The 22,622-nt window shown below is 39.4% G+C and overlaps 1 protein-coding gene across 1 annotated transcript in view; it reads right to left on the minus strand.

The window, feature by feature from the left end:
* The window catches only part of LOC140240023 (exocyst complex component 3-like), a 63,429-nt gene extending 48,842 nt beyond the window's left edge, over positions 1–14,587 (minus strand). Inside the window, exons 1-2 of the mRNA XM_072319835.1 lie at positions 14,220–14,587; positions 419–529 (exon numbers count right to left, since the gene is read on the minus strand). Of these exons, the coding sequence (XP_072175936.1) occupies positions 419–529; positions 14,220–14,575 (467 nt within the window). The 5' untranslated portion in view covers positions 14,576–14,587. The remainder of the gene's footprint in view (positions 1–418; positions 530–14,219) is intronic.
* Between the last annotated feature and the right edge of the window lie 8,035 nt (positions 14,588–22,622).

Raw genomic sequence — 22,622 nt, forward strand, 5'->3', positions numbered from 1 at the left:
ACTTGTTTTGATTTTCAGATTAACGAAACCTTCAGAATAACGAATCTTCGGAATAACTCAAATTCGGAATGACGAACCTTCTGCATTATGAGCCTTATCTTACTTTCGGTTCAACGAACTGAACATAACAAACCTTCGGACTAACGAACCTTATCTCATTTTCGGTTTCACGAACCCTCGGAATAACGAACCTTTTTGCATTTTCGCTTCAACGAACCTTCGGCATAGCAAACCTTCGGAATAACGAACCTTATCTTATTTTCGATTCAACGAACCGTCGGAATAGTAAACCTTCGGAAAAACGAAACTTCGGAATAACGAACCAAAATTCATTTTCTGTTCAACGAACCTTCGGCATAACGAACTGTACCCATGAGCTCAAGGTAACTGTAAGGAATCAACAAGGAGATGGACCTACTGTTCGTACTCCCGCCACAGGTTATCCGCCTGCTTCGTCATGTCGTTGAGTTCGATGCTCTCTTGTCCGTCGCTGGATATCGTACTGGATGGCTCTTGACCTCTTGGTCCGCTGAAAGTACAGAAGACAGAGAAACAAAATAAAAACAAAATAAACTACATCCGTCAAAATATTCAAGCTACGTCGCCGCTACGTACTTCCCCCTTCAAGCATATGAAATAACTCCGGGAGTTGATGATAATATTGTCAGCTACAGGAGTTATTAATATGTCATCATTGCATCACTATAATGCCCCTTGACAACTTTATTCGCCCCGTTGAAATTCAAAAGGGATTTTGTTAAAATATTCTATTTCCTTTCAAGGCAAGCTGTTTGAACTGTTGCCTTGTTGAGTAAACTAAGTGCGTTCGTCGGGTTGCCATGGAGAATTGATGTTCAGGAGGTACGTTAAAAACATAACAAATTAGACAAAAATGTGATACAATGGTGTAGTGTGCAGATAACAGACCTACCAGGACAATAATCACCAAAGAAAACTCAGAATCATTGAACGCAATATTGAGGTGCAAATCAGATTTGAATTACTGCGACCGGACTGTCAGACCATGGACCTACTACACATATGGACCATGAACGGAGGTCTTTCTTTGATCCAATGTTCACCATCGCCACCTGATTATGTGCATCTTAATCAGTACATTCACACGTTTGGACAATGACGATTGTGTAATCGTGCATCATCACTGACAAAAGAACCCGGTTTCCCTCATTTCAGCCATATTTGGCTGAGGTGCCTTTTCAGACTCAACTGCCTTTGAACAAACACCAATGATGGGGAGCACCAAACCTGAAACAAGGACAAATTTTGCCTCACAAAATTGGTAATTACTGAAGCGGCCACTTGCGACCATGCATGTAACATCCCTGAATGGCAAGACAAGCATGTCGTCTACTGTCACTGCTCATGTTTACTCTGAAACAATGTGCGACAAATCTTCTGCGCACGTAGTTTTTAGATATCTCAAAGCGCCGTCTTGTTTTTATCCAGGCTGGCTGTCGGTGGACAACACTGGATCAAAGCAGGAAAGCATTTTCAAAATGTTTTTGTGACGCTTTTGACAGAAACAGGTGCACGAATTAATTAACGAGCGATGAATGTCCATGTGTAGTAGGTCCATGGTCAGACCAACTGAACACCGAATTCACGAATAAAATAAATGTGCTGAGCAGAAAGAGAGAGGAAAAAATAAAAGGAAGTCAGTAGACCAAACTGACAGACGGAGAAACAGGTGGAAAGTTATATCGAAACTTTCGACTTACAAAACCGGCGATCAAGAAAGGGAAATTTCCACTACTTCGGGTCAACCAATCGGTCGGGAAAGAAGAACCAGGCGACACAACTTAACTGCTTTCACCTGCCTGCTCATCTAATGAGCTTTTGACTGGCCTTGTTATCACGGACCTGTTACCAACGGATGTGACATGAGGTTCTATCGTAATACTATATACCCCAGCCAAGAATAATTGTTGATCATGACAATGATACAACCGACTAGTACTTCCTATGACATGATGACCCCAAAACGATGAGTATGTGAAAAGTTGTCTACACCGATAAGGATTTCCTTGCGTGCTGGCATCCCTTGACAATGAATTATACGCCGCAAGATAAAGAGAAAACAATGGCAATCAATGCCTCCGTATCATTAGGCCTACTACTAAATCGAGTCGACGTCTTGAGATGAAGTCAGTCAAAACTACACGTAAATATGTCTAATAGGCGTAAGTATTCACAACTGAATAACACACGCCTTAAAATCAAGATAACAACAACAACAACAACAACAACATAAAACTTTTGATCTTTATAGTACATGTAGTAAGGCCACGGAAAGTTGACTTGACCAAGTCGAATGAGCAGTATTGTAGACTTGAGAGGAAAACACTGGTAAGCATAATCACACGTAATAGACAGACAGACAGACAGACAGACACACACACACACACACACACACACACACACATACATGTATCATAATGATTATTTTAGTCCCACAAACCCTGCTGAGAAGACGCATGGCGCGTTGAAAATTTGGTGAAACCATTAAAGGCATAATTTACCATTTGCAGATGAAAGCATTAGTGCTTTGAAATAGTTCTAAAATGTGAGTTCGGGATAGAAACAACCACTGTCGAAATTTGAATCCGTATAACCAATGTTAAGTGTTGTTAAATACACAAAATGTGAACAATAGTTATAATAAAAATGTTTCCAGACTAAACCGTGTACAGTTACGGTTTATGGAGAAAAACCCTGATATCTACTTATATTTTAGGTTTTATTGCAAATATTTCATATGGTAGGATGTTTTATGGTGCAACAGACCTACACATATGCATCAAATGTGATATCTTGAACATTTTTGAAATCACTGCTCCCAAAGGTAAACTGGACCTTTAACTGTTGTTGGACGCTAAATGATGCATTACAATCTCTTCATACATGGATCATCCCGTATGTGTATCATTATAACATACATTGTATACATGCATGTATAATGTTTTGGTTACCATTATTGATGTGATGTATAGTCATGAAGTGACAACAATCGATGATATTGTATACTGTGAGTTGTTTTAAATGTATTGTCTCTGCATTTTGCCCTATAACCCTCCTTGTAATACAGGTAAAACCAGATCAATCCCTTCCCACTGCTTTTGTATCTGTACAGATGACACGTCACTCTAATTGCAATTTACGGTACCTCTGCACAATGGGAACGGACGCAAAACCAGGGTAGCGAATCGCTAATTTGGCCTAAAACTTTCGAACTGACTCACTGGGCTTTATTACCTCACGTTAGAAAAAAAGTCAATCAGTCTATCAAGGCAAGGTCATTGGTGGTTAGAGATACCATAACCTTTGCAATAATTACTTTACACGCGTTCAAATCATGTGACGATTGTCCTTTGTGAGCAATTGTTTCTTTTTGTGTGTGACAAAAATCTTAACAGGGGGTGGCCGGGGGTGGACAACAGCCAGGCTTGTCACACATGCACGTATCTTTCCTGAAATGTGACCACTGTCCCTCAATCCGTTTCCTGTTTGTGTTACACAAGAAAAGAAAACAAGACACATCCAATGCTGGTCATCTAAAATGTACACCGATTTCTCGAAAATAATGTTCGCTTCACGCGTTGATCTTGTACTACATGGTGAAGGTATGAAAGTGTACCCCCTAACCCCCTCCCCCTTCCTTATCACTCGCCAGAAACCTGTATCAATTAATAAGGCTCGTTGAACCAAACTGAGTTCATGTAAGCTTTATAGATATGACGATGCACTTTTTATGCTAGAATTAATCCGTTTCATATCAATAAGGAAGGAAGATCAAAGATCGATTTTGTCAATGTGATAGCACACAAAAAATACCTCCTTCAGAGCGACAAATTTGACTGTAAACATTTCCTTTCAAACACACACACACACACACACACACACACACACACACACAATGCGTACATACGTACATACATACATACATAGGGCCTACATACATACATAAATACATACTACTGGTAAGACAATAGATTCACAAAGTTAGACAGTGAATCGTGCTTTTCTTCCAAACCCACTTCCTTCTTTCCTTCTCAATTCATCCTACGATGAAAAGTTCATGCCATCACAAACACTAAGCTCAATTCCAGGCGCCTTTTCATTGAAAAAAAAAAAGTGTATCAGATAATGAGAGAGTAAACGCAATGTCAATCCTATAGCCTACTCAACGCTTCTCAAAGAACTTGTCCCCCCTCCCCCACGCCCCTCCCCCCCCCCCCTCCTCCGCCTGCCCAACTACCAGGGTTTTTCCAAGATGGCACGACGCGACGGTGTGATCATAACAACGGCTTGTCACTGGCTGAAATACCCCGCGAGTCTATCAATTTCATGTCGACATATGTTTTTAATGTTCCTCGAATGTCATGCGAACGATTCACGAAGATGAGGTCATTTAAACAACAGTGTGACCACAACATCGGTTTCTTACTACCCAAGATCATCCGCACTGAACGAAGGAAAGTACAGAAAGCTTAAAGTGAAACATATAGGCTAACTGTATGGTTGGTTTATATTTGACACTGACCTTTCTCTTATATCATCCCAACTCTATGTACAGACATGTAAGTCTTGCGAATATCTTCCATTAATTTGTATTCGAGTGTCACATCACAAGAAGGGGAGGCAGATCCCACTTGAATTACCTCCATTTTGTGATTAAAGATTGAGATGCATTTAACTTTCTTATACTGATGGTCCAAAGCAATGGTGTCCTAAGTGTTAAGTTGCTTTGACTTGCATTGCATCGTTATTTTTGTCGATAGTGCTGTGTTCCTTCTGTTTGTGCCGAAATCATGCTCATAATCTCACACGAGTCATCTGTGCGAGGTGCTAATGAGTTCCCAGACAGCGCCATCAGATATAGACCAAACGTGACTGTGAGAATAACTCCGTGTCTTCCTGATCACACGGACACAAATTCCCGTCACGTGGAAAGAAGAGAACGATGCGAAAAGTCGAAAAACAAACAACCCCAAAACCATCCCTTGCGTGATGTTGATACTAAAAGAATACACTTGTCGTGTGAACATGGCATCCATGGGAGCGCTTAAAACCTCAACATTCAAGCAGTCTATCAATTAAACCACAGAACAATTAGCACACAATATGTTTGAACAGACATACAGAATATTAATTTGTATCAGTGACCACAAGCATCACCTTGAAACTATCTGCATTCGGCAGTTCCTCCAATAAGCGAATACTTAGACTGGATTTCCGATGACCGTGGGGCGGTTTAATAAAAAAATAGTGTCCATTTTTATAATGTGTTTCTCGTGACTTTGCCGACAACAAATACAAGAATCATCTCCTGGAGACAAATTTCTCTTCAGGCCACGTGTGGTTCATAGTGACAAAATCCAGACGATACATTGAATTTCAAGCTAGCAAATAAAGTCTTCAAACCAGGGATAGCCCTATAACTTACACCACTTGCAAAATCATTACGAAATACCCACTGTGCATTACAGGATCATATGCGTTGAATGGGAAACAACTTCCAAGATTATTAACACTTTTTTTTTATATATATATACCAACAGTAAAGGACACTTAATTGATGCTATAAATTAATTAGTGGTTCTAAGAGGATTGAAAGAGCTTTGCAAATTGGATAAAGAGAAAGGGGGTGAGGGAACACGCAAGCACTGACGTAAATAATAAAAACACGCACACGTGGTATAAAAGGTACAGTAATATTCTGTATACGTACTCTAGCGCCGTAGGGCCGCCTTGGTTCCACTTCCTTTTGGTGAAAATATTCCATTTTTTAGAACTACCCATCGTGTGCCCGCACGTTCGTTACCACTCTCCGCATCCACGCAAAGTGTTCAGTACTCGAGTAATGTCAGACGCAGGCATCCTCAACCTTTTTATACCAGCCCCAGTGGTCCTCCGATCTCGGATCTTCTCTTCATCGTTCATGCCCCTCTCATTCCTCTCTGCAGCCCCAATATCCCCACCCACCCCCTCTCAGCTAAACTCCTTAACATGTCGTGATGCCACGCAGCATCACGTAGTAGACTTGAGACTCGCTGGAATTTTGGCAGCCACTACCTCTTCTTTCCCCCATCCATCCCCAGGAGAGTTTCCGAGAAGGAGGAACTTTCCCTTTTTTCCGTCCCAAACCTCCATCAATGTCGTCACACGACCTTTGACGCCATCGGATGGTTATTCCATCCTTGGCTACCTCCTGGAATATAAAATGGAAGGATTGGGATGGAGAGGGAGGGTGATGAACACGGGGAAAATAGGGGGCGAGAGTTCGTGCTAAATGAGTTCATGCTGGATTTGCGCGTCTCTGGTTTATCTGCCCTTTTGACACTGCTCCTCAGTTATAGTCTCCTTCACACCACGCGGCGATCTTCTTCAAACTTCTTCGTGAGCAAATGGCCAACTATTTTTCATCATAAGCAATATTTTGCCGATCACTTAATCTCGTTTAAGTCCCCAAGTGCTACTATACTACTTTTAATACTACGATTACCATTATCACTGTTTGTTGTTGTTGTTACTACTATTCTTGCAGTATTTATGCAAGAGTAGTAGTACAATGTAGTAGTAGTAGTAGTAGAAGTAGTAGTAGTTGTTGTAGTAGTAGTTGTTGTTGTTATTGTTGTTTTGTTGTTGTAGCAGCAGTTGTATTACTTGTAGTGGTAGGAGTAGGCTAAGTTGTAATAGAAGTAGTAATATCATAACATTATTACAATGAATCAAAACAAGGTCTCTATTTACAATAATATAAATTGTTTTATCATTGAAAGATGGGGCATGCAGATTTTGAAAGGTATAAAGTATACCTGCACCATGTGGTGGTATATTTAGGATTTTTTTTTTCAATTAAAAACTCAGTCATCGAAACTAAAACGTCACGGCTGCGGGGCCGACTCTAATATGTATATCCAAAGATTCAAGAAAATCCAATAAAACGATACAAAAGCAAAACGGCATGCTATCATTCAGACTTCCCATAGGATCAGTGAACTGGAAATTTCAGCTTTTCAGTGGATTTGGCCTGACCCATGTAGTAACCAAGGACAGATAACGGAATATAGTCATCCGGTTGTGAGAAATTCCGCTTATGAAATGATCGTCCAAGCTTGGGTGACAAACATATACGTAGGTCCTAGAGAGTTAGAACGCAAAATTATAGCTATCTCCATTCTTGTTTAATTGAGACATTTGCAATTAAAACTACTAAAATCCGAAGAAAATAATTAGAGAATATGGACTATTCTTAATCCTAACTTCAGGAATATTTGTTCTTCAAATGTTACAAGTAAGATATCACTGGAAAGGCTTTATTTTGCCCTATCTGGTGATGGACTTACATCAAAATATTCGAACATGGCGCTGGGTGCCATGCCATTTAACTTTAGTTCAAATTCGCCTGTGCATATACCTGTATGGTGTAAGTTTCATTAGTTTCTACGAAATTGCTCTAATCCTCTCTTGATATTCTGTTGCACTGAATTCCATACATACAGACAAGCATACAAACTCCCTATACACAGCATACAGTAGGACGATATTGTAGTTCGCGACATGGGCCTACAAGCTGAAGTGGAATACTGCAGTGGAATATTGTGTCGTAATCTTTGCAGCTCACCAATACAGAGTACTCGCATGATTGTGATTCGTATTTATTTGACTGAAAATTGCTCGTTACACTGACGTATTTATAAATGAAAAAGGTGGTGATTTTAGTGTGTATGAATCTATGAATGAAATATATGACAGAACAACTACAAAAACTTTGAAAGGACAATAAAAATCATCTCAAGGGCCCAATTAAAGGAAACCAAAACCCAAGGAGAAATGTGGATTGAGTGAAAGCAGTAACATTAATAGAAAACAGCGAAAGTTTGAGGAAAATCGGACAATCGATGTAAGACATCGATGACATCATGACAAGATAAGCTCTATAGTAGTCTCCTCATCCAGCGGTTCCAACACCAAAACTTTAAAAATTCTCAACTTTTGAATTGATAGTATGATTTTCCTCAAAGTTTCACTGATATGTTCTACTAATATTGCTGCTTTCACTCAATCCACATTTCTCTTTGCGTTTTGGTTTCCTTTAATCAATCAAGGGAAGATATAGAAGTAGATTTTTGCTTATCGTTTTAATTTTCCTATCTGATGTTTCAACCATTGTGCAGATCTTTTCGCTCAACGGTGATAAAGTGTTAGGGCTAGACTGTTGTCAACGTCGCATCATGATGTCCAGGGTCCCGTTTCATGAAACTTGTTATCAGTGACAACTGCCACATTTCTGTGACAGATTTGCTCTCAGCCAATCAGATGCAAGGATTTCAGTAGCTTATAACAACTATGACAACTTGTCACTGATAACAAGTTTTATGAAACGGAGCCCTGATCTCTTGCAGACAAGCATGATGAAGTATAGGATAGGGCCTACCTCGCTAGGAGCTGGGTATATGTGGATGACTAAAGCTCAGCCGAGCCGCTCTCTTGCGACTCGTTAGTAAGGTAATTAGCCTCTCGAAGCGCCTCGGGATTTCCAAAGCCCTCTAATCCTTGGATTGGTTGGGCCAATGGTTTAAGAAATACATGTACACACACATTGTACATACACACATACTGTATATACATGCATACATACTTATACATACATGTAATTTAACATACATTAATTCATTCATTCATTCATTCATTCATTCATTCATTCATTCATTCATTCATTCATTCATTCATTAATGTATGCAAACACCCATACAAACAAATATACACACATACATACATACACACACATATTTGCAAAATTCAATTAGAATCAACACAGCCTCGGGGGAGAAATTACATTCCACTTCAACGCTTACAATATATACAGATAGATAAAATGATATAGATTGATTTGCTGGCATATCAACACAGTTCTCCTTTGATTTCAAGTAAGAGAAAATGAAATACAATGAATGTTATCATTATGAAGGTACCGTTATGCCACATTGATCGCTCTAGCTCCTACACGTTCGCGTGATACCCAACGTGGGTGATTGCTAGAGAAACGTTTTGATCGATTCATATTGCATGGTGCCAGCCTCGTAATTATCGCGATAAACCACTAAACGATCACTTCCTTTCTAAGCCGTGAAAATCCGTTTGTTTCATTGCTTCCCATCCTTGCATCCATCCCTCCCCTGTCAAGTTTTACACAGTCCCACTCGTAGACATCGGAGTGATTCACTCTGATGGGGAAAGCTGCCAAAAGCCATCCATTGTTGGATACCTTACTGTGCGCGGAAATCCCCTCTGGAGTGGGAGTGGGATTTTACTGTGACGTCACGCAGACAGAATGAATGAGGTTTCATAAAAAAGGATCTAAGTAAAGAAATATGCGAAATTTTGCTGTTTCCAATGTTTCACATAATTTTTCACAGATTGAAACCTAACATATAGAAATATTAACATTATTAACAATAAAAACATTAAAACTATGAACAAATATGGATATTTGAAAGGGGTATTGACGTCATACTGTCACACCTGTCATATGGCTCTGTACGTGAGAGATAAAAATTACGTTTAAGAACATTATTTTTGTGAGGTCATCACCTCCATTAATTTGAATAATGTCATTGCGACTTTTATTAATGTTTCCTGAAATCAGGTCAAATAATATCGCCCTGCATAAATTCACTCCTGTTTGTGCTCGGCTTTACTCCGTTGTTTGTTTGTTCGTTTGTTTGTTTGTTTATTTGTTTGTTTGTTTGTTTGTTTGTTTGTTTCTTTGCTTAGCTGACATGAACATGGAGTAGACTTGCCCTTTAACTTCGTTTAGTCTGGTTTTTTTTTTCTGTCATTCATTCAAATTTGATAATTTTGGTTGTTTAAGGACCACCACCATTACGTCGGGTGGGCATCCCGAGTTGTACACGAATGTTTACAATCATGCTCACCACGACAGAAAATTTTGTCATTCTACTTAAAGAAAAAAAAAATCTCGAACCGATTCCAGGTAGCCGCGGAACAAATTACATTACCTAGCAACCCCCGTGACCCGAGATGGTATCTGTTGTACCCATCATGCTCCGCCCCCAAACAACCAGCCCCACCCCCTCACACCCCACCCCCATGTTTCACGAGCGATAACATGAACAGGGCCTTAGTCATACTAGTAATTATTATGTTTGTAACATGGGAAATGAGGCCCCATGTTTTGACAGACGGTCTCCCACAGCCATTGTATTGGTAGTCCCCGGGGCTCCACCATGATGTCGTGGTCTGACTGTGATAAACGGCTACTTGTCGCAAACTTCCTTCCAATAATTCACGAGAGATAATTCCCGTCACGTAAAACAGGACCAGGTAACTGAGCAATACATGAAATCACAGATCCAGTCAATCGTCTTTATGAAAGGGTAAATGCTGTAGAGGCATTTTAAGTCAGATATATGTTATGCAATGATAAAGAGGCATGATTACTATGACTGTCGGGACATTATTCTATATTTTCCTTTCTTGCTTTGATAGTTTGAAACAAAGTGTGCTTTAAAGGTCCTGTCTACTTTTGGGAGCAGTTATTCAAAAGATGTTCAAGATATCACTCTTGATGCATCTGTATCACAAAACATCCTACCATATAAAATTTTTGCAATAAAGCCTAAAATATTAGGAGATATCATTATTTTTCTCATTAAACCATAACTGTAGACGGTTTAGTCTGGAAACATATTTATTGTAACTATTGCTTATATATTTGTATATTTAACAATACTTAACCTCGGTCATACTGGTTCAAATCCGTACATTGGTTGCTTCTATTCCTAACTCACATTTTAGAACTATTTTGAAGAACTAATGCTGGGTTTTTATTTCATCTGCAAATGGTAAATTATGCCTTTAATACTCCTTTACCTCCCTGCTCCTATTTTGCCGAAACAGAATTAACAGATTTCGTTCTTTCCCCTCACGTGTTGGACCTGTTTCATACATATCCCTTTCTCCTTCTCTCTCTCTCTTTCTCTTTCATTTTTTATGTACTCATTTAGATACATTTATATATTCCAAATCAAAAGTAATCTCCATGTAGGCCTACATAATGTTTGTGGAAAATTCATCACTAATCTCTTGGAAACATTCTCAGTCACAACTCATTTCAGTAAACAAGAATGACTGGAAGTGAAACTAAACAAAGGCAGATCACGCGCATATGACATTACTTTTGCGGTCCATACAGAAAAATCAAGCAAAAACGAGTAAAACACCTGAAGCACGAGATGCCTTGATATTCACCATATCAATGGACTTTTATTTTAGGGTTATATCCATGAAAAAGACATTTCTAGAATCAACGTGTCACATTAACGTGACAATCCAGTTTTGGAGTGAAAATAGCCGACTTTTCTCAACAACAAAACAGTTTTTCATGTTTCTTTTTGATTTATTCTTTAATCTAATCAGGAAGGAGAATAAATCAAAGAAATGCGTCGTCAAAGGCTCATAACGAATGTCTTTTTGTTTTGGGTGTGATAACTCATCTTAGAAGATGTGGAAAAACAACTTCACAAGATTTCTTGGTTCCTGGGAGATCTTTGATTTATGTTGAATCTACTGAAAGAATCGCACATGTCAAAGACCATGATATTTATTGTCATCATAATTACGTGAATTTCGTACGATTTTCGTCACATTCTTACATCAACTTCGATAACTTTTTTCAAACTGTCCCTCCCCCATCAAGAAAGTAGGAAAAAACTTTCATATTCGATAATGAATTCAGTAAAGCCTAATGCCTCATTTGCCCTGTCCAAAATGGCGTGTCAAATGTTAATACAGTGGCCATTGATACGCGGATCATTATTGAAATGCATTTGTTTGCGTAACCTCCATAAAGACGCTAATTCCAATTGGAAAATGACAGTTTATTATAATAATTATGTTCCCTCATCTTTCACATTTCATCGTGGATATTTTCACAATGCCACTACTCTTCAACTACACGCGTTATTTATGCTGTGCGACAACGAAAAAAAGACGACATTAGTATTTGTGATATTGCTGCATCAATACATGTAAAAGGTAAAAGGTAATAAGGAATGTGGTATTATCTAATATCACTATAAATACATAATGTTTTCTGTCTGGAGAGATTATGTATCATATTGTTATTAAACTATGTTATGTTCTGATATGTTATGTTATGTTATGTTATGTTATGTTATGTTATGTTATGTTATGTTATGTTATGTTATGTTATGTTATGTTATGTTATGTTATGTTATGTTATGTTACGTTATGTTATGTCATGTTCTAATAAGTTATGTAATGGTGATGCGTTATGTTAAGCAATGAAAAGACTATACACGGGTATAGGTAATGTTCCTATACCAACAATATCAATAATCGCAATAATCAAGTGCTACTTAATACAATTTTGATTGTAGCATGCCAAACATAGAGAGGCTCATTAGACTGATTTATGACGTCATAGTACCCAGCATGATAACATTATCATGCCAGTGGGAAATCCCATAGCTTCATATTGCCAAACAAACAGGGTTTTTTGCCTATTTCATGGTTGTTTTCCATTCTGCTCTTGTTACTTGCCGTTCGTTATAGTTATTCATTCAATTCAATTCAATTCAAATCTTCCAATATCACGTACATATACCTTCGAATATAATAATTATTCGGTGAAAACACAAAATATATGAACATACATTAGAAAGTGAAAGAAAAGATAAGCAAAAGTGCATTACCTATAGTAAACTGCTTGAACAAAATCATTGTTACTGAAAAAGAGAGGCCCTAATAAAATGATAAGCTTGCATCTTAAAGATGTTGGCCACTCATTTAATTGGAAGTTGAACAAAAAACGGGGGGGGGGGGGCAGAAAAGTTCTCTCGTTGGCTGTCCATGACCTCGACTCTAATTGTGCAGATCATAGCCAAAGTTTGTGGTTGGAGTACTTCATACAGTCATTTGTGTATTAAGATATCGTTCAGTGCAATTCAAGACAGTACGGTCATATCGCATATCTAGTGCGGGATTACAACGAAAATTTGATAGTTCGCAACAGGCCCTACACTGTGTCGAGTGGCCGATATCGGTGTCAATGTTACCACTATCGGAGAGACAAATAACAACAACAAGTTGTTATGTCAAGTGAAGAGGACTTAGCTATTACATCAGAGTATTGGCACATTCATTCACAGTCCCTAATTTATAGCACACGAACATGATAAAAGCACAGAAAATGTAATCTTTGGGCTCTGTCACTGCAGGAAAATTATCTCAATATGCCAATGACGAAAGCAGAAGGGGATGACTTCTGTGCTTTCGCAGATCACGGTATTTTGTTTTGCGCGTTGTCTCCGCATTAGTTTGTGGAGGCGGTGGAAAACTTGTTGTTTGTTTGTTTGTTGATTCTTTACACCTGACTCTCTTCTTGGGAGCGTTTCATATCCAAGTCAAGAGATAGCTTGGTTGTAAACAAGCACACCATAATAATCAGATACACTTTTTGTTTGTTTTTGTTTTCAGGGTGTACTTCCCTTTCAAGCACGCCCCAACTCTCCATGAAACCGTGACTTTCAAGGCTCATGGGAAAAAAAAAAAGAAAAACAGATAAACGTGCCGAAAACGTTCCACATCGAACAAAATCAGACGCAGATTAATTAGGGATGTGCTTGACGAACGATGGCAAGGATTATTTGTCGAGAGCAGCGTAGGAGGTGACAAGACAAGCTCCAATAGTCTCCAACAATAAGCCCCTCCTCCCCACGCGGAGGCAATTGCAGTCCTTTGTTACCTTTAAAGTTTAAAGCCCAGTGTTACAAGGAGCCCTTTAAAAACGTAAACAAACTTGAAACTCGCTGTGAAACCAAATGAACAACGTTTTCGCTGCCCCACCCTCTTGTTGGTCTCACCCTCCCTCTCTTTCATTTCTTCCTTGTTTTTTACAACTGACCCTACAAGCCCACGCACATACACACACAAATACATACATACACACACGCACACGCACACACATACAGACACCAAAACACATCAGGATGGAGGTACGAGTTCATACATAATCGGTGAAATAAACTGCTCTTTGGCTGGCTTATCCCGAGAGCTCTATTCATGTAATTTATTACAAACTCGAGCAGAGTGCAACATCGATGATCATGCCCTTTTTACACAATTTTTATGTATCCATATTAGATATTTACCAATATGATCGGCGGATGATCTGTATATCCGACATCATTTTCCTCCTTCGAACCGAGTTCTCCCTGCGCATCGATCCTGTGTAACTCCTCCTAAATCGCATCGAATCCCTGAACGACGCGCCCCGCCTCATCCTTATGCTACGACCTCGTCGCAACGAGTTGCGGAGTCGAGCGCCATAGCCGCTGAAACTCTGCGACCGACTCGGCGTCTTCTTCACTCCATCATCGCCGTCATTCTTGCTGTCGCGGCCGCGGTTCGTCCCCAGGCGACGTCGAAACGACATTCGCGCCTCGGCCAGTCTCGGTGCTGCCCACTTCGGCAGCCGAAGCTTCGGCCCGCACCACCAACTCGGCATGGTCAGCGGCAGGTGTAGGCGAGCGAAGCGAAGTCAGCCAGACAGTGACCGGTTCAAAAAAAAGTACTGTGGTTAAGTTTAAAGCGCAACAGTAATCCTTTGCTTACGAAACAAAATAAGCCGGTAATGCGATAGAATATCACGTTCTAGGTGAGTATTGCAGCGACATGGTGTTTGCAGCGATGAACATGACTGTCAGGCAATCAACTAATATCCTATAGGGAACTCTGATCGCTCAAACTTTTTCGATAGTTCTGTTGTCATTTCCGTGTTTTCCCCCACTGGGTCATGGTGCAGAATAAAATTTTCACTCGCATTAATGATAATCCATTTGTGTATAATCCCTCCTGAGACAGAGCAGCGATGTACCATATAAGCGACCAGTGAATCGCGTTTTAAAACTTTTCCTTGCTATCAATGTAAAACATTAAGAATGAGAAAAACTTCTACGTCTACTGCGGCACCGAGGGTGCGCCTGTGTGCGATAGAGACTGAAAACCACTACACTTGGCTTGCTCTCCGAAAGTTTAGCCTTGCGCCATATCAATAGGAAGTGCTGCTTAGCAAAGGAAAAGAGGCGTATCTCTGATACACACCACCATACACAAAAGTTTTGCGTGTGTGTGTGTGTGGGGGGGGGGGGGTCCTTTCTTTTTCTTGTTCTTTTTCTTTTTTTACTCGTGCATGATAACATGCGCGCAACAGACCGTGTATTTCTGTAAGCCCTTCCTGCTAGTAATCGGGCGCTGGACGCACTGAAAGGCACAACGTATATTATGAAGGGGACGTTTTGGCTACAGCAGCAAAACACCCATTTAAAAAAAAAAATAATGAGTCATTCACCAACCAGCAAAATTACCTATGTCACAGCGGTAAAATACCCCATTTGACAAGAGTCACATAAACATTCGACGTCCCCCCCCCCCACTTCTTTTACGTCGCTCTTATTAGGCAAGAGTCACATAAAACATTCGACGCCCCCCTCCCTTCTTTATTTACATCGATCTTATTCGGATTCGGATCGGCTCTGTTTCGTTCCCACTCCAATGTTACTGCACCGTCCACGTCCATGACTTCGTAAAACGATAAGCAAACTCTTTGGTAACGGGAGGAACGTGAAACGCGCATCAATTCCACTTACTAAAGTGAAATATCTCGGGGACAGCAGTTTCCTTGAAGAATGTCAAAAATAATTATCATCAAACAATCGATTATCACTGCATTTTGTTGAGCAACAACACAGCGGTAGGCGGTATGTTCCAGAAAAAGGACAGAAAAACAGAAAGTGACTGGTGAAAAGGCTAAGATACGCCTTGTCCCCGAAAACTGAACTTTGATAGAACATATACCGTGCATGTAGAGGATGATTATACTAATCGCACTTCTCTCTCTCTCTCTCTCTCTCTCTCTCTCTCTCTCTCTCTCCCTTTCTCTCTCCCCTTCTAGACAGGGAATGTTGTGGCTTTCCTGCAATCTCCGCTTTACTAAAGAGCAAAACACACTGAATACACAGAAATCAGAGTCGAGTTGAGTGTTTCCTTTTCTCTCACCCTCTGAAATACAAAGCGTACTGTCTAGGCCTACGCTATCAGAATGTCACATAGCCACCTCACTTCCCTGTAATAATCTATTAAATTGTTAATGTATTTTTCACAACTTGGTCGATAATCAATTCTAATAACACATGAGGCGCGAGGGGGAATACAACGTGTATGTGAAATTGCAGAGAGGACTCGACAAACCCAAGCGAGAATATCATGTAATAATGTGTAATATGTATGATATAAAATCGCAATATGGATCCTGATGAAATAATTGGCTTAGAGCCATCACGTGACCAGTACTTTGCTTTGCCTGAAGGCTCAAATATACTTTTTCACTGATGTCCGGTAATCAAGATCGCTTGTCCGGGCTCATGGTTCCAGAACTGGTGTAGGACAACACCATGCTTTGCAATTATTGTTTGGGTGCGCGATTCAGAGAGCTTGTAGCGCCGCGGGATGTTCCAACAATAATGATATAATAAACAAATAATGCACATAACTTGGCCGGAAGTTGAATAACGTCATACACACTCTGTAACTTTCACAGTCCAAAATACATGCATCGTGTGTTTCCGACCGTTAATAACAAATTAGTGTCAGGTGAATAACTTCATACTTAAATGACCCAAGTGTGTCATGTCTTACATTATTTGCATATACTAGTAGTAGACGTTCCTTAATTGCATGCACGTTACTATAAGGAACAAGTCTATCGGTATTCACGGTAACTGTAATTTGGCAAACTATTTAAACGCATAGTGTACGGCGCCTATTTGAAGAGTCAGACAAGATTTTCCCGATATAGGGCATACAATAACGCAATGATAATCATGGCTTTAGTATCTTCCAAGGGTTTAATATTATCCATAATACAGTACTTTCATATCAGATCTTTTCTTTGATTTTACCATGGATTAGGAACATTCTTCAATCACTACCCATAAGAAAGAAAGAGGGGGAAAGCCATTTAGTATCAATAAGATGCCAATAAGCCACAATAAATAGGATAACGCGGTATTAAAGAGCTTAATGTGCACTTTGGACTGAAGGGGGCGCTCTTCATCTTACCTCGAGTTCCTACAGAAAGGGAGAAAATTTTCTTTGTTAATTCCTTCGATATTTTACCGCCATCTCACCCCTCCTCCGTCTGTCTTTCTCTCTGATCCATCATAGATATGCCATGACCTCATACTATTTTTATGTGGTACGCAGTAACTTTAAATCTGGGTAATTCTTTAACATCCACTACTGAACGGAGCCACCGTGCTCAATTGCTACAAGTAGGGCACACCTGCATATAACATGTAAAAACGACATTTGATCACAGAATTGCGTACATTGTTAACCAGGTAGGTCACCTCTCTGGTTTAACAGGAAAATTCCGGCGGTAGCCACATGAGAGAACTAATATTAAAGCAACAAGAAAATAATACTGTCTGTTATCTATGCATGCCCTGATTTAATCTTTCGAAAGTATTTTTTTTTTATTGTTTTTTTTTTCAATAAAAAAAGATCGTCATCTGGGACTCTTTGAAATTCCGAGATGTCAAAAACGATCTCATCTTCGCCCTTGATACTATCCTGGGACGTATTCCTCTCCTTTCTTTGTTTTATTTTTACAGCACCCAAACAACCCTCCGAGCAAATTCGCATCTAGAACAAGTCTTTGGATTTTCCCCTCTGCCGACGTAAGTAAGTGGCAACTGTACAACGACAACAAGATAGTGTAGCAAAGTGTTGCATTTTGTCTTTCGGTTCACAAGATACTGTTGCATGCCCAGGGGTGCGAAGCGCGACGACCACCCGAGGTTGCCTGAGCTGTCGTGCGACTTCAAGCTTAACACTCCATCCTCGTGATTACTGAGGATGTTAAAACAAAAAACTTGGGAGTTATTTTCTATGACAGGAATACGGACTGGACAAATGAAACAAAACATGTGAAAGGAGACACGAGAAAAAACAAAAACACCCGTGAAATTCACTTTAAAAAAATCCGGTATCTTAAAAAGAGTTATATTTATGCGGTTAAGTGTTTGTTTTTTGTTTTTTAGAATGGCTTCAAATATCATAAACAAGTAAGATATTCTGAAAGGAGATTTAAAATAATAATATCCTTCTCAATATTATGGGGTGAAAGGTGCCAAAGTAATACAATTATGCATATTTCGAGACCCATGTAGGCCTTTAAATAAGTATATAGATTTGCGAATCAACAATAAATCAGGGGAAAGTGTGAAAAAATAATAATGGAGGTAATAATAATAATCGTATAATACATAAATAATACATAAATGTAACTCATGTCATAACCGATATGACCATTTGGCATAATGTTATGCTCCTATCCTATCCTATCCTATAAAATTACGTTGTTCATGACTTATTGTGAAAGAAAATTACAATGACGATGATACAACCATAATCATATTGATAATTGTACACAACTGAATAAATTCATATTCATAATTACTCACATTATGATCACATCGATTATCATTATTGTATTATAGTCATAACACAACTAAATAAATTATTATATTCCTTTTCTAGAAATCATCATAAAATCTGCATTTAACTCTAAATATAATCGACAATATTTTGTTGCAATATCTAAATTATATACTTATCCGATACCTGCACCAAAAACGGCTGTATTGTGACTCTTTGTCATATCAAATGGCTGTGCGACACAATTTTCAGCAATCTTGCCCAAATTTTTCCTCTTAGATCGTCCTTACTGCTGCATATGAGTCGTAATTATCCCCTTCCCCCCCCCCCCCCCCACAACACACACACGCACACGCACATGCTTTACACACACAATGTCATAAACACACATAACCTTTTTTATTACGAATAACTCCTAATTCGAGGGGTGCACGTCACGAGACCGACACCCACGAGTCATACAGCCCACGAGTCATACAGCTCACAAGTCATACAGCCCATGAGTTATACAGCTCACGAGTCATACAGTCCATGGGTTCGACACTGAGCTAACAAGGCCCACGAGACCGACACATTAAAGGTCCAGTTTACCTTTGGGAGCAGTGATTTCAAAAATGTTCAAGATATCACATTTGATGCATATGTGTAGGTCTGTTGTATCACAAAACATCCTACCATATAAAATTTTTGCAATAAAGCCTAAAATATGAGGAGATATCTGCATTTTCTCAATAAACCATAACTGTATACGGTTTAGTCTGGAAGCATTCTTATTATAACTATTGTTCACATTTTGTGTATTTAACAGTACTTAACATCGATTATATGGATTCAAATTTTTACAGTGGTTGTTTCTATCCCTAACTCACATTTTAGAACTATTTTAAAGCACTAGTGTTGGGTTTTTGTTTCATCTGCAAATGGTAAATTATGCCTTTAAGCCCCGTGTTGTATCTGTCGAACTCGTGGGCTGTTTTTACCTAGTGTCGAACTCATAGGCTTTATTTGCCTAGTGTCGAACTCATGGGCTGTATGACTCGTGAGCTGTATGACTCATGGACCTGTTTTCAATGTCGAACTCGTGGGTTGTATGACTCGTGGGTATCGGGCTCGTGGGATGACCCCAATTCGAGTCGCGGTTACATTATAATCACGCGCCTAGATATTACAATATCTTTTCGATACAGACAAACTAAATAATTACCAGATTACAGAGCAAATGGTAAAAGAGAAAACTTCCAAACTTCTACCCTCAAAAAAGGCGAGAAAAAAAGTACTAGAGTGCGGGAGTTTAAGGAGAAAGCAAAATTGGGTCAAACTGGAGCATATCATAATGGCTGAATGAGAAAGAGAGACCACATTAGAGACATGAATACAACACCGTCTGGAGGTCGATCTTACTGGAGTGTTTTCCTTCGAGCGAAATCCCCACGAACTTCGCAGCAAAACTATAAATGATATTGACTTCTTCAGGGAGATCAACATCTTCGGGGGGGGGGGGGTGTGAAGAAAGACGAGGGGGAGAGATGAGCAAGACAGACAGACAGACAAACCGACAAAAAAATGATACACGTTTATCCTCTGGTCACGTTTTAAAACGAAATGTTATCTTGCTTTAACCACAGGTATGATGTTGACTCTGGGCAAGGTCTTCTCTTCGTGGAAAACCTCGAAATTGAGATGGAAATCAACCGACGCAATTTTTTTAACACATCTGGCAATCACAGGATAATCATTCAAATTATTGTTATCCATTTCTCTTCTTTGAGGTGCATATCAACGCACAACTTTGATCAGAATACAAAGACACAACCCCTAATCATTGTTATTTTTAGCACAGGTTTAAATGATAATATTGTTTGACCTGTTTATAATGTAGTTTGATTTGATATTAGTCTTATCTGGGGCAACTTCCACCTCCCTGTTCCAATATAGGGCCCATTTATCTTACTTTTTTTTCATGAACAACAAAAACAACAAGAACAACAGAACATTCTCTTGATCATTCATTTTTTTAAGATAATGCTTTCGCTACATGTAAACGAAAACCATTGTCTCCCAAGACATGCATAAATGTATGCATTTTCAACACAAAGGGGGTGGGGGGACGACTTTCCGTATAAGGAGTGCAACGGAAATCATACAATTAATATCAGATGATTTGTGAGTAGACATCTATATCTCGAGTTTCGTTCGTATTTTCAACACCGACATCAATATTCCCCTGACCATTCACTGAGGATGACCCACTCAACAATCGCGATGACCAATAGGAATAGATGTCCAAATCAGAATGTCCAATCATCCGAACCTAGATATTAAAACCAAGGCGTTCCATTAATCATATTAATATTTGGAGTGGCTGGGGGGGGGGGAGAGAGAAGGGTTCAATGACTTCTTCATACAAAGACGATAAAGGTACAGTTTACCATTGGGAACAGTCATTTATAAAATGTTTGTGATATCACTTTTGATGGATATGTGTAGGTCAGTTGTATCACAAAGCATCCTACCATATAAGAAGTAATATATTAACAAAGCCTAAACAAGCCTAAACAAATAATAACAAAGCCTAAATATAAGGAGATATCACTATTTTTCTCAATTAAACTGTAGATGGTTTAGTCTAGAAACATTTTTATTATAGCTACTGTACAACTAATATACAAGACTTGATATTCATTTCAATTTTTTACATTGGTTGTTTCTATCTCTGACTCACATTTTAGAACTATTCTGAAGCATTAAAGCTGGCGTTTTATTTCATCTGCAAATAGTAAATTGAATTTAATTGATCGCCTGGCTTATCATACCGTATAGAGAACATGAAATATAACTGCTGGTGTTTTTTCTGTCACGTGATCAGGGCGTATAATCGAAACTACTGACAGTGTATACCCAAGAAGGTGTCCATCTCCCTGGTATACCTTACTCTCTGTAATCATGAAGCGTTCACTGTCATACATAAAATTCATAAATTTGAAATCAATCATCATTTTCTTGACAAACAAAAATATTACGAGCACGCACACGAGCATACACGCACAAGTTTCCCTGCAGTCTCTTTCATGGAAACATGGAAGGACCGTGGCTACAGAAAGACGCATTCCGATGTCTTTTGCTACTTTAGCAATGGTTGACAGAGGATGTCTATGGCAGAATATCCGTTTGGAAGGTTTGTTTGGAAGGTTTGTTTGTTTGTTTGTTTGTATGTGTGTTTGTGTGTTTGTTTATGTCTTAGGGTTAGGGTTGTGATAAGGTTTTAGATTTTAGTTTGATGTTAGGATTTTAAAGTTGTGTTTGTGGGTATGTCTTATGTTTGGCTACGCGTGCAGATATTTCATGGGAGCAATAATGTCGCAGGACCAAATGTCATGGAACCGCGGCACATTAGTTCGTTTAATAGTTTCAGACATGAGTGTGTCAATCAAACTTACAAATCTGAAACTGTTCGACTCCCCGGTGGGAGATAATCGCCATTGAATTGACTCTCCCCTCGGGTCAACAACAATTGCGCCATTCATCCCAAATCAGCATTGGGAAAACCCTAAAACAAACGAATCATGATGTATTCATTATCTGTTTTCCACGAGTGGGAAAACCGGCGGGAATTTATCCGAAATTTCTCCCACAAATCACGTGATTGTGCAAGCGTCTGCGAGGGACACTCTTCTGCGGACGGCTGTATCAAATACCGGAATCATAACAGCGTCCGCATTTTTGATAAAAGTTATCAGAGTCAATGACTTGTCGTGGCCCTCACTATTCGAAGCAATGCATGAAGGCGTATAGCGCTACGGCAAAGAAACTGGTATCTCGACTTGTCTATTCTATGATTCTTTATTCACCTGATCCCTTCCCATCCCGCCTCCCCCCCCCCCCCCCTCTCTCTCTCTCTCTCTCTCTCTCTCTCACTGTCGATGGATTGACTGAAAGTGAAAGCATAATGAATCGAAACCTAACGTCAAGTATAAAATCTCAGTTTTCAAATCCGGCCGAGCAAGAAACACATGCACGACCCAATGATACCGCGTTGTTAAAGGGCTTCTAAAGTG

Source organism: Diadema setosum, chromosome 16, assembly GCF_964275005.1.
Source record: "Diadema setosum chromosome 16, eeDiaSeto1, whole genome shotgun sequence".
Taxonomy (NCBI): Eukaryota; Metazoa; Echinodermata; class Echinoidea; order Diadematoida; family Diadematidae; genus Diadema; species Diadema setosum.